The sequence below is a fragment of the Ambystoma mexicanum genome, chromosome 2q (genome assembly GCF_040938575.1).
Source record: "Ambystoma mexicanum isolate Mex_15411 chromosome 2q, UKY_AmexF1_1, whole genome shotgun sequence".
In the NCBI taxonomy this organism is placed as follows: Eukaryota; Metazoa; Chordata; class Amphibia; order Caudata; family Ambystomatidae; genus Ambystoma; species Ambystoma mexicanum.
In genome coordinates, this window is record NC_090924.1 from 1,067,197,830 (window position 1) to 1,067,210,785 (window position 12,956).

The following is a 12,956-nucleotide window of genomic DNA, read 5'->3' on the forward strand; positions in this document are numbered from 1 at the left end:
CTGCCGCCGTGTGTGAAGAGAAATCCAGCACGCGGCATCCAATGAAGGTGCAGTCACCGCAGGGGTGGGACGGATGGGCAATAACGCGTTTTGCCGGGCGTTTGGCAACAGGGGGCACTGGGGGAATAACAAGAATCAAGAGCTCGGGGAAGGAAGCTGCGTGCACTTGCCTGAGAGTTCAACATTAACATTGTTCAGAAGGCTGGATATGATGAAGATTCACGCCCCACTGGTGTTACATATTAAGCTTTAAATCGTGCAATAATGGTTACACTAAACTATTCAGGCGACTCAATGGGCCATGAGTTCATTAAGGGATGTCTGTGGATAAAGTATGGAGTGCTGAACAAGAATACAGGGGTGCAGTGGGAGGATCTCTGGCTGCAATAATGTAGGTTACTGAAAGGTCACCTGTTTGATTGGCGGGCCAATCCGACGATTCTTAATTTTTAGTTTGAGAATAATGAGCTTGTGAGTGGCGGGTAAGAATATACCGAATGGGGTAATTTTCTAAAATACACTGATTGGACCGCCAACATATACACTTCTGTGCACTTTGGTGCCCTGCTTTCAATTCCTTCTATTTGCACTACACAGGGCCAGTCATGTGCATTGAACGTGGTGGATCCAGGATAACTTGCATTGTTTGCACTTTGGAGGGCAAAGACGTATGAATGCCACCTGCAACGTACCCTTCAGGAGGCATTCAGCATGGATTCACATGCTCAAAACATGCATTAACGTCCACATGAAGACGTGTTTTTGGCATGGGAGCAATGCGTCAGGTTACATTGTTAATTCAGTTTCAAGCCACAGCATCGGCTGCCAAAAACAACAAGAATGACCAACAGGTGTATATAATTTACAACACGTTTCGATCTATTTAAACACTCCATGGAATGCCAAGAACCACAACTATTGGCTTCGTGTTGGCTTGGTGGGGGTTTAATGTAATTTTGCTATATTGTGTAACTGGTCAACAATGGTATATTGTATTCACACTTTTTTTTCAAGACAAAATTAAGCAAATAGTATTCAATTTATTATCATGATTAATACAAGTGTCATAAAATAATCTCGATGATGTTCAGTAGTTATCCACAACGATTCGCCAATGTATGCTGATCCAAAATAGCCACCTACTATTGGTGCAGACTGTGCTTTTAATATACATGATTTTTCAAACTGAACGAAACAATGTTATTCAAATCAATGTAACTGCACATCCAGCAAGTTATAATTCAAATCTCAACAAATGTCTAAAGGATCAAAATCCCAAAGAGTTGTGCACATTCTTATATCATGATTCTCGTGCAAGGCAAACATGATTTCCAAACCCTGACCGCGTTGAGCTAAATGTGTGCTGGAACAACTCCATCTTCAGAAGCTTACCATCATTTCAAACACTACAATTGAATTTGACTTACGGAAATGATAAGACGTTCCAGCTAATCCAGCTAAAGGAGAATAGGCTACACGCACCAGTAAATAGTGCCCCTAAAGTACCAGACCCTGTGCATACCCATACCTAACACACATAGGAATTACCCAATCGTATATGTGCATGAAGTTATGGAATGACTTTAATCTATGGAATATTTATCCAATTTTGAAGATTTGTTTTATGGAGCAACGTTCTCTGATTTAATACTCCCCACTACGACAAACCAACCCCTACATTTTGGGACAAGAAACAGTCTGTTTTTAATCTAAATATTCTGTTTTATTTAAAATAATAAATCCCTTAACTTTCAATGCTGGGGAAGTCACCCAATAATTCTTTATATTCACAGTTGACAAAAGCATCAATTCATATAAAGAAAGCCAGCATAGCTATTCTAGACGCAATATATGACCATTTTTAACAGGAAGATTCAAATTATTACAGCTTATCAGCATCACATTTCAGAGAACGCACACACGTTTTGAAAGAAATATTTCACAATATCTAATTAATTAGCTCAGGTTGTGGCCTTCCTTTCCCTGGCACAATTTTGTACCCCCATCTGTGCTGGTGCATTTTCACGCAGCTATGGAATCATGTTTCCACATGTTGAAATTCAGTCTCAATTTGGCTTTATTAACAGGCTCGTATTTAATTGAACAGTCCGTACACTGATATTCTACAATGGCAAAACTTTGCTCTGTTTATATAGTTTCTGGATCAAAGTTGGAATAGAATCACTTTCTTTCATATATGATCTACCTTATATCCCACCAACTGTATTGAGGAATCTTATTGTATTCCCCACAGCATCTTTAAGGCAGTAAAGGGGGTGGATATTGCTCTAGCACTGTGTGCCAGAGGGGAGGAATGCTAATATTGTCTGCACCAGTTTCTCAAAGTAAACCTCTATTGGGTCTTATTCATAATTCTGTGTTGTGGCTGGCAGTTGACCAACCCATTCCTATGTCACATTCTTCCAGGTAGCAATCATGCTTGTGTTCTTTACTCATGTATATCTCTTTGTTTAATCGCTTTGTATTTTTATATCACGTTACTTTCCATCTTTTTGTCGCTTCAGCTAATACATCATACCAGATTTGACCAGAAGCTGTTTCACCGCCATCGGGCTTCGGATCAGGTAAGGCAGCTACCAATGTCTTGTCTTCATATCTTTAATACTTTGCCAAAGCTTCACATTTGACCCAGTCTGTTAATGTAATATTTTTCCTGTTTAGAAAGATTAGTTTATTACTAACCATACCGTACCATTGCTTCCACGGTCAAGGGTTTAGTATAAATTTGCTAGCTGGGTAGACTATGATATGATATATGATAGTTTATTCATATAGGGCCTATACACAATGGGGGTCATTAGGAGGTTGGCGGTATGGGTTTAACGGGGCCGGTAGAGTTGCCGGCCCCGTTAAACCCCTAATGCCACATTACGAGGTTTGCTCGCGGGACCCACAAAGAGCGCCTGGTAAAACCAGGAGCCCTAAGCAGGTCCCGCTAGCAGACCAGGGAGCTAACAACGGGCCCGTTGTTAGCTCCCTCCCCATTCCCATTGAGCCCTATGGGGGCTCGAATGGGAATGGGGATGTACCGGGTCCGGGGTAAATGGGAGGAGGCTAAAAACAGCTTTTATTTTTGCTTTCTTAATATATTTTTCATGTTTTAACACATCTTTCCAGAAATGTCCAGTCTTGGGGGTGGGCGTGACACATTTTTTGTTTGCAAAATATCAGCCAAATCCATCATGCAAGTCAAACATTATTAGCACCTTTTATTAGATTGTCCCACTTTGATTGATGCAATATTATTGTATTTTGAAGCAAAGGAAGCTTTTTGGACTATGCTGTTTAGTGGTCAATACGTAAATGTCACTTCAGCATTACTTGGATGTATGAAATATTTATTTTTATGGATGTAATTATGGTTTTTAAGATGGATGAAATGATGATTTTCATTGAACTTTTAGCATTGATTTTATTTGTCATTTTAACCGTAATTATATGGTTTTGATTATTCTTATTGTGTGCTTTAAACAAAGCTTTTGATGAACTGCTATTTAACTGGTTTTATGCTATTTTGGATAATTAATTGATGTTATAAAAATGTGCTTTTTATTGTAAAAGTTGAACTACGTTTAACTATGTCCAATTATTAATACAAAAAAAAGTTATTAGCAATTGCATTTTTAGGTTTTCTATGAAACTTGATACTCACCTTAACTATAGTGCGGTGACCGCCGCACTCTAATATATATATTCAGTGAAAAAAACTTTGTTAAAGGGACGTTATGGTTAAGTTGCGCTACTAAAAACCTATGAAAATCAGTAAAAAATACTTTGTTAAAGAGACGTTATGGTTCGAAGTAAAACCGAAAAACTCCTCAAATTCGCCAGTTATGGTAAGCTAAGCAGCCATAACTCGCGCCACCATCGTGCACTGCTAAGACTAACACCCAGGACATCAAGATGACATAATAAATGTCATTGATGACATCACTGATGACATCAAATGTGCATTTACTTTTCATGAAAAGTCTGTACAAGGGATTCTTATAGTAATGTTGATAAAAAAGTGTGAAGGATTATTGGAATAGATATCATGAGGTATGTAGTGCATTAAGTAATGCATTTATACGAATACCACTCTATTATCAGGTTCTGTCCAGTATACTAAGCTACTCATGTAGAAACATAGGCATTGTGTGCAACATACATGATGGATGTGCAATATTATCAATCTTACCATGTTGAATAATTCACGTCACCAGCGTGCACTCTGAGACTAACACCCAGAATATCAAAGATGACATCACAAATGTCAGTGATGACATCACTGATGACATCACATGTGAAATTAATATTGATGAAAACTCTCTACAAGGGGTTGTGTTTAAATTATTGGTAACAAGATGTCAGGGGTGATCGAGAGACCTATCATGAACTACTTAATCTATTAATGAATGTACTCATCTAAACTCATTGTATTGGAGTGTTGTTGTTAATACAGAAACCTAATCATATATAAACGGAGGCAATTCCTTTGTCCAATTTCTGAATGCTGAAAATGATCATATTTGAAAGTCTTACATCCCTCCCTTCATGCATTCCGTTTGCAATCCTCCCTTTGTTTCAATATAAAAAAACAATTGAACCTTATACTCTGTACCATGCGTGGCTGTGCTCAGCTAGGAAACAAAAATTCAACGGTGCTGATCTTCACTCGGAATGGAAACCAATAGCGCTTCACAGCACAGAGGCATTATAAATATTTTTGAAAAACACATGAATTTGTTTGCTACCATTCACCAATGCGGCTGACATTTCTACGGATATATTCTGTTCCTCTGGAGAACTTCGCAGTCTCCCAGCGACTCCCACAGTCAAGCCACACCACCTGTCATCTCAGCCCATCTCCTGTTCACACAGCAACTCAAAACCAACATCATACTAAAGTGAAATAGCCAGTAGTGCATTGATTATATCCATGGACATGGCGAACACATCATGGGCACCTGCCACCTAAACAAATGCAGTATTTGACCCATCTCTTACTCTCCAACCCTCTCCAAGCACTTCTGCACACCAACACACTCCCCAAAATTGCATTTTGCCTTTGTTTGCTGCCGCGCTGTCGGCGGATCCAAGATGGCAAATGCATTGAAACAATGTGACGCACCTCACTCCAGTAAATCAGAGAACATGTTGCCTGTCCGCAGTCATGACGCAAGCCAAGTAGCCAATCGGTGTCTTGTCTGCGGAGCGAACAGGGAAGTGTGTCCTCGGAGCAGACATAGATATCACACATTTTTTTGCCTTACGTTTCAGCCATTTAACAAAAAACTACTGGACGGATTAACAAAAACATGCTTTAGTGATCAAGCCACCGCTTCTTCCGCAACTTTGCCCCCCCTGGACCAAACCTCACCAAATTTTGCAAATAAAATTCAGAGTAGGCCATATACTTTATTTTGCAAAGTTTGGTGAGGGTTCATCCAGGGGGAGCGAAGTTATAAGCCGCCCAAAAAGTGCTCTTCCTATGGGATTAGCAACTTAACCAAGACTACACAGCCACTACCATGGCTTTGTAATTACACAGTCTGTGGTAGCGACCCTGTAGTTATGGTTAAGTTGCTTAACCCATAGGAAGAGCAGTTTTCGGGTGGTCTTATAACTTTGGCATCGTTCGACAAACCCCTCTGAAAATTTGCAAAAAAATATTGTGTACAGCTACCTCTGAAGTATTTGGTGAAGTTTTGTGAGATTTCATCAAGGGGTGGAACTACACTGGGGTCCCAAAACGTTTGAAATCTGGATAGGCATGAATGAAAAAAAAATGTTGCTTGCGGCTTCAGCCAAAACTGTTGGATGTATTGGCACCAAAATTGCATGAGGTGCAGCAGCCTTGTCCCGAAAGTGTGCTTAGTAAATGTGGTGTTACACCATCCAGTAGATTTTTGAAAAATGCCAAAAATGTAGGTACACAAATTAGTGATATCTCCGTCATGTCTGTGGACTGACTTCCTGGTTGGGTTTCTGCAGACAAATCTGAGCCAATTTGAGTCACGTAACGATTGCAGACAACTTACGTAGCCGCTGATTGGTCAATAAAAAAGGATGAAACACATCAATACTTTTGAAACGGACGCCATGTTGGATTCACAAACTGCACCCATAGTCCACGAACATCACAGTAAAAACATATTAAACAACATTACACTTATCAAACAAATGAAACTATCTTTGGAGATTTGAGGCATGATGAGGATGGGATTATATATGGCCAGAAAACACCAAAGATCTGGTGTTTTTTCTTCTCTGATGTCCGCGAACATCTGAGATGTTTGCAAACTTAACAAATGTTCAAGGACATCTATGCACATGTGTGCATTACAGGGTTGGTGAGCAGCAGGTAATAGATGGCTTATATCTTTTGTGTCATTCATTGAAACTAATATTGCAAAACAAATACAGAGCCGGATTTGAATGTTACTGCAAAGTTTGAGCCTGTTTCGTCAAGAGGGGGTAAAATAAGAGAGAGGGTCTCAACATTTTTGGATGGCATATAACTTATGTGCTGTTTGACCAATCCACACACAAGTTTGCAAAAAAGATTATAGATTCTACTTTTAATGTTTGTGCAATGTATGAGGAATATTGTCAAGAAGGAGCAACATTGCAGAGCATTGGCAAGCACCCTAAAAGCAAGCATGCTTTGCAAATCTGTCGTGTGTTTTTTTTTTGAAGTGTCAAAATGTACGTACAAAAAAAATTGATATAGATTTGCTGCCTGAGGCATAGCCTATGCCCCGGACAATATGGCCATTGGCCATGGCCACCAGGGACCAACCATGGGGTTAATGTGGGCATGTCCACCAGGGAATGGCTACGCAGTAACATCTTCAATAGGAAAGAAAATCTGCTCACAGCTGCAGCCCAAAGTGATGGATCGATTTGCAGCAAATGTGCTCGAGGAGCCTCCACAAGGACCTGAAAACCAGTTTTTGTAAATCTTTCCTGTGTTTAACTTTTTCCATAGTGTCAAAATGTAAGTACAAAAAATAGTGATGTAACTTTGGTGCCAGGGCAGGACAAATGTCTTCTCTGATTAGCTTATTGGGGCCTGCAGAAAGTCTGAAGCCCACGCCCCATGGATTGTGGACATTGGTCATTGCTGCAAGTCTGAACACTGGCCATTGCTCACGTTATGGGGGTATAGTGTACACTGGACCAGGATGCCAGCTAGGTGCAGTTAATAACAGGTTGTTTGGTGGGGCCAGCGGTCATGGTCGAGTCTTATGCCGTAGTTGCAGCCCCATGGATCATAGAAAAGGAAAAAGTGTTGCTATGCCAAAGATAAAAAGCTAAAGTGGGGGTCCTTTAATTCCTAGACCTCCCTTGAGTGGCTCTATATGTGGGCAATAAATGCTGGGTTTAATTATTTAGGAAAATTAATCCTTTTAGTACAATGTACAGTCGTGAGACATTTTTCACATAACAAACATTTTTTAATATATATAGTATAATATGAATCAAGCATTAGACAAGTAAACAATCAACAAAGAACTTATAAACACAGAACGAACAACAAAACTTTTTCGTGAGTCTTCAAACATAAAAAGCAGATTGATGCGGTGTGGCACACACCTAAATTCGATCTGTTATTTCGTCACAGAAGGAAATGCATTAAAGTCAAAACCGGTAGTGTCCTAAAAACAACAAATATGAAAAGCGATAAGAATTTGGAGGCATGCAAAAATGTAACCGGAAATGCGGTTGATGTTGGCAGCAGAGTGGTAGGGCCTGGGTATGTCTATCTGTCCTACCAGGGTCTCGGGGAAAATTCTATCCAAGACGAACACCCTTTTGTTGTGCTGCTCAAATCAAGGAGTCTATCCTTAATGTTCCCAGTGTGCAGATCTGAAAACATAAAATCTAAACAGAAATGGCCTGGGATTATTATTCAGATATTTAGTCTGTTTTCAAGATTTTGCCAATGCAGTGGGGGAATATGTTCCAATGGAGGCGAAAGGATGTGTGGGTAGAAAGAAAAAATTCCCACACTCCCCTCACGTAATAGCGTTTCGGCGGAGGCTGGTCCCAAAAAGGTAAAGGAACAGTTTTAATATTCCGCCTTCTTCAGGGCTGGTGAGTTCTGGAAAGTTGTATAAAAATCAACCCATCCGGTATGTACGGCAAAGTTGTGAAGTTTCCGAGGGCAGGCCCGTACAGAACTGCTGTGTGGTTCCAAGCGGGTCCGTTGTAATCAGCCGCGGTCAGTCGCAAAAAAAGGCAGCCGTCAGCTGTGGAATCAGCGTGTCGATTACGCGTAAGGAGAGAAAAACTTGCTCCGTGCCCCAGCCTGCTCTGCTTAAAATGACAAACATCAGTATGTGCTGCAAACAATATGTGTGTTAAGGAGATTGATTGTCGTTTCTTCATATAAGTTAAGAGGAATTATTAATAACATATACAGTGCTGAAACACCATGACACATTTTCACTTACAAAAACCATTGAAATTCAGTGAAAAATCATTGTTAAATGGACGTTAAGTTGCACTATTAAAAACCTATACAATTCATTGGAGAACAAAATACTTTGTTAAACGGACATTGTGGTTGCAAGGTAAAATAGTAAAACCAGAGATGCACAAATCATGGTAAACTACGAAACCATAACGTGCACCACCACCATGCACTGCTAAGACTAACACCAAGGATGTTAAAGGTGACATCACAAATTATGGCTCAAAGCGCATCGGCATGGGATTACCCGTTAATGTTTTTTCCCCTGGTGTAAATTAAAAAATAATAGAGGAAGAGCGCATGCTTGAAATAACCAGCACCACAATTCTGCCCTATTATTTTAGGTGACTTGGGGCACAGTCACCATGGTTGTTAACATGCGGCACATCCCATCTCCGTAACTAGGAACATTGAGGAAAAGGAAAGGCTAGAGCCAGTGCAGTTTAAGGTGTGCCCAGAAGCCCAATCTTTTTTGACAAACTGCATTCATGCATGCATAATCATTATACTACATTATACCACATTTGGAAACCTCAAATTACAGATCTGTGACATCTATGCGCAAAACGTTGTAGGAAGGGAAAATCTGCCACTGTAGTAATTGTGCACGTTTTTTCTTTCAAAACAAGCAAACTTGCACACGGTACCAGTTATTATTTATAATGCTGATGAATTAAAGAGTGTTTTCTGTGAAAATGACCTACAGTAACCAGGTTAATAAGTGCCAAGAATGAATGCAGCAGAATAAAATGGGTATTTCCAATATATGATAACCGCATAAAAGGAAACCGTGCTAAGCAAAGGATCTCAGAGGAGATGGCCGCAATTATTAGGAAATGAGGTAACCTGTGTATATGTCTATCCTAGCTGCTAAGTTGCTAGCCAGTTTGCACGGACCCACGATGGGTTGCAAAATATGACCATATATTGTGAGGCTTATACTTGTAATGTCTGAACTCTGACCTGATACTTTGTTTTCTTGTAGGCATGGAGTCAAACATGTCAAACGCAATCCCCCTGTGCGAAAGATCATCAAGGGAGAAAGGCATGGTGTGCATTTTTGGAACCGGGGATTTTGGGAGAGCCTTAGGCGGTAAAATGCTGCAGTGTGGCTATAATGTGGTGTACGGCAGCCGAAATCCAGAACATTCGAACCTGGTTCCCAAAGGAGCAGAGGTGCTAAGCCACCAAGAAGCTGCACAAAGATCCTCGGTCATCTTCCTTGCAATCCACAGGGAACACTACGCGTTTCTCAAGGAGCTGACTGATGTCCTCGATGGAAAGGTACTGGTTGATGTAAGCAACAACCTCAAATTAAACCAATACCCAGAATCCAATGCGGAATATGCGGCTCAGTTGGTTCCAGGAGCTGAAGTGGTAAAAGCATTTAATACTGTTTCAGCCTGGGCGCTGCAATCGGGCACGTTGGATGCAAGCCGGCAGGTAAGCATGAATGCACAGCAGCGGATTGACCTTGCATGATTTTATCCATAGCCTTTCAATGATGACGTGTGGCGCATTAGTAATGTAAAACGAGCCATATATTTTGTGTTTAACAGTTTACTTTAAGTCAAGCAACTCCAGCTGCTTAATCAGATGCAGCTGCAGATTCGGTCAAGCAGCTCTAGTTGCTGGTTATTAAGGGTGTAATGTTAGGGTATAAAAAATGATCTGAGTTGATCGGTATGTTTTGCAAAACTAATCATATGTGTTATATGAATAATTATTGTCCATGTCATAAGAAGAACTTGATAGCTTCGAAAGTAGTTTGGAACAGTGTTAAATATTCGAACATCTGAACAGCAATAATATGTTTCACGTGGCATTTAATTAAGCAATTATACCCAAGCTAGCAGGCTGGATCAAGTGGTAATGGCCCGGGGCCCAAGTTATAGGCCCGAGCAAAGGGAAGGCTTTAACGATGGGCCCTGGTGCCATTAACACCTGATCCGCTATTTGCACCCTAGGTTTTTAATCTTGACTGCAGAAGTACTGGATTTTTTGAATGAAAGGGTTTGCATTCACTGCATTCTGTACACTCAAGGAAATACTCACCTAAGATGTCTGCCATAGAAACGGAAGGTGGGGCTCCATCCGAGGACCCTCTTCACGTTCCATGGCGGCCTGGGATTAGGGAATGCAGGTGTTGCTGGCACTGCCACCAGAAGAATCAGGTAAACTGGGTGTAGTGAAGTAAGGCGGCCGGGAGATGGTGGGTCGGGGGTGAGCAGCTTTCAGCTTGCTCAGAACGCAGGCTTGGATTAGGGGATTCAGGCTGTGATCCAAGCAAACTGGATGTGGCCTGTGCCCCGGGTAATAATGCAAGTTTCTTACAGCTTTGAATCACATTGCCTTGGGGCATAAAATAGGACAGGTCATTAACCCACTGGTATTTCATTATCAGCCTCAGAAGGATGAAGGCCTTAGAGGACACTAGTAGGAACTGAACTTGCAATTTGCAAAGTGCATTAAGACCCATTGTCAGAGGTGATTGCTTAACCCTTGAACTATACATTCATAGATGTCAAAGGGATGAAGAAATTGCAAGAAATCCTGGGTGTGGTATACAGTTGTGATTACATATGGGTGAACGCATCAGGGGCCATACATAACATACTTTGCAGCACTGCAAGTGCAATGTTGTTTGTCATTTTAACTGTGGGAAATAGTGCATATTTGATTAGCCACAATGCATTTGTTTATATGGGCAATTTATAACCACTACACATACTGTGTAAAATTGCACTGAAGTTCTTACTGAAATACCAGCCCCTAATTAAATGTTATTTCAGGTTACTTTCAGAGATGAATAGTGTTCAGGCTGCTGTTGTGTGGACTGCAAGATGGCCGCATCCTGAAAGCTCTCTGATGCACACTCATAAATATCCTGAAAAGGATATCCTGTCCTGGCTTGAACTTTGAATCAGCAGGTTGGACCTGGCTTCCCTGACAACCCCGGTACCGAGAGATCCTGGCCTGGGATCTGGGCACTGCACAGGGGCAGTGGGAGCCCCACAGGCCTACAGCGTTAGCATTTGGAACTGACAACAACATGGTTGAGGCCGTGATGCCGGGACCGAGAGCAGTATGGCTCTGTCTGCAGGGATTTTCAGTGTGGCCTGGTGCAGGCAGGCCTCCCTCTGAGCGATGTGTCGGCAGGCTGTGGAGACACTTTGACAGGAGCGAGGATGAACCGGTGTGCGGACTGGAAGGTGACAGAAGAGTTTCATGACCATGATGCCTCAGTTCCTGTGGAGGGCCCCTCGCTGAGGCTGCTGCTCATGCATGGGTTGCCGGAAGATTTTACAAGTTGGCGGAGGCACTTCACGCCCGTTTTACCTGGGCGCTGGGTGTGCAATGCCCTGCAAGAAGTCTGGATTAACCCCACCTCCTTGGATACTAGGAGTACAACTAGGCATTTGCACTGGAGATGCTAGAGATAGCAACAGCGAGGTACAGTGACCCTGGAGAATGGTTTTGAGGAAACCTAGGGGTGACGGGTGATTGGTGACGTGGCGGCAGCACCTCTGCGAACGGGAGATCCAGGGACAAGTACCGGCAAGAAGAGTGGAGATTTTAAGCCGGGGGTGCTGCAGTGAACTGTATGCAAGATGCAAGAGCGCTACAGGAGCGTGGAACGGTGGACCTCATGAGCTTTATGGGGACGATCGTTAACATGGAATGAGAAGAGTGAGAGCAGAGCACTGAGTCTGTTTGCATTGCGGAAAGGGCCCCAGGAAGTACCGATGGTACTAGAAGATCAAGCGGGAATACTTATTCTGGGACGGTGCCTTCAAGCCTAATCTGAGGCACAGGCTGCAGTATAAATTGAAAAACTGTGTGGACACATGCCAGAGGCTGAACAGAGGATTGGTGAGGACAAGATCGTGAAGCTGCAGAGTGATGTGGCACAACTACAGCAGTTAGTGAGGAAAGAAGCAGTGACAAATTATGATCTAGAAGGAAGATCGAGGTGCTATAACATCCGAATAAACGAGGTGCCCGAGTTGTCCTTGATTGATAAAATGGAAAATTTGTTGAGAACTGCTGATTCGGGTGTTTGGTAACCCTGACGTCTCATCAGTCTTTATGGTGGAAAGAGCCCATCGATCATTAGCCCTGAGACGAGCGCCTGGAGCACCTGAATGATCAATCATCACACGCATATTCAACTACCGAGAAAGAGACGTACTGACTGCTGTGGATGGCCAGAGATAAAGAAGAACTGAAATTTAGGTTAGCGTTCATAAAGATTTTTCCGGATTTTAGCCTACAGGTGCAGGAACAGCTGAAAACTTGTCAAGAAGTTAAGAGCATATTGCGCAAGAAGGACATTTGCTAGGGCATGTTGTATCCCGCAAAGCTGAGGGTAGTACATGAGCGGAAAACCGTATTTTTTACTGATTCAATGGTGGCTGAAAAATTTGCAAAAGACCTTCCTGGGACTACCAGACCACATCAGAGATTCACACTA

General features: G+C 42.0%; 1 protein-coding gene across 1 annotated transcript in view; it reads left to right on the forward strand.

Moving 5' to 3' along the window:
* LOC138569944 (metalloreductase STEAP4-like) overlaps positions 1-12,956 on the forward strand; it is a 346,842-nt gene that overhangs the window by 246,952 nt on the left and 86,934 nt on the right. Inside the window, exons 2-3 of the mRNA XM_069648410.1 lie at positions 2,526-2,585; positions 9,468-9,925. Coding sequence (XP_069504511.1) covers positions 9,470-9,925 — 456 coding nt within the window. The 5' untranslated portion in view covers positions 2,526-2,585; positions 9,468-9,469. The remainder of the gene's footprint in view (positions 1-2,525; positions 2,586-9,467; positions 9,926-12,956) is intronic.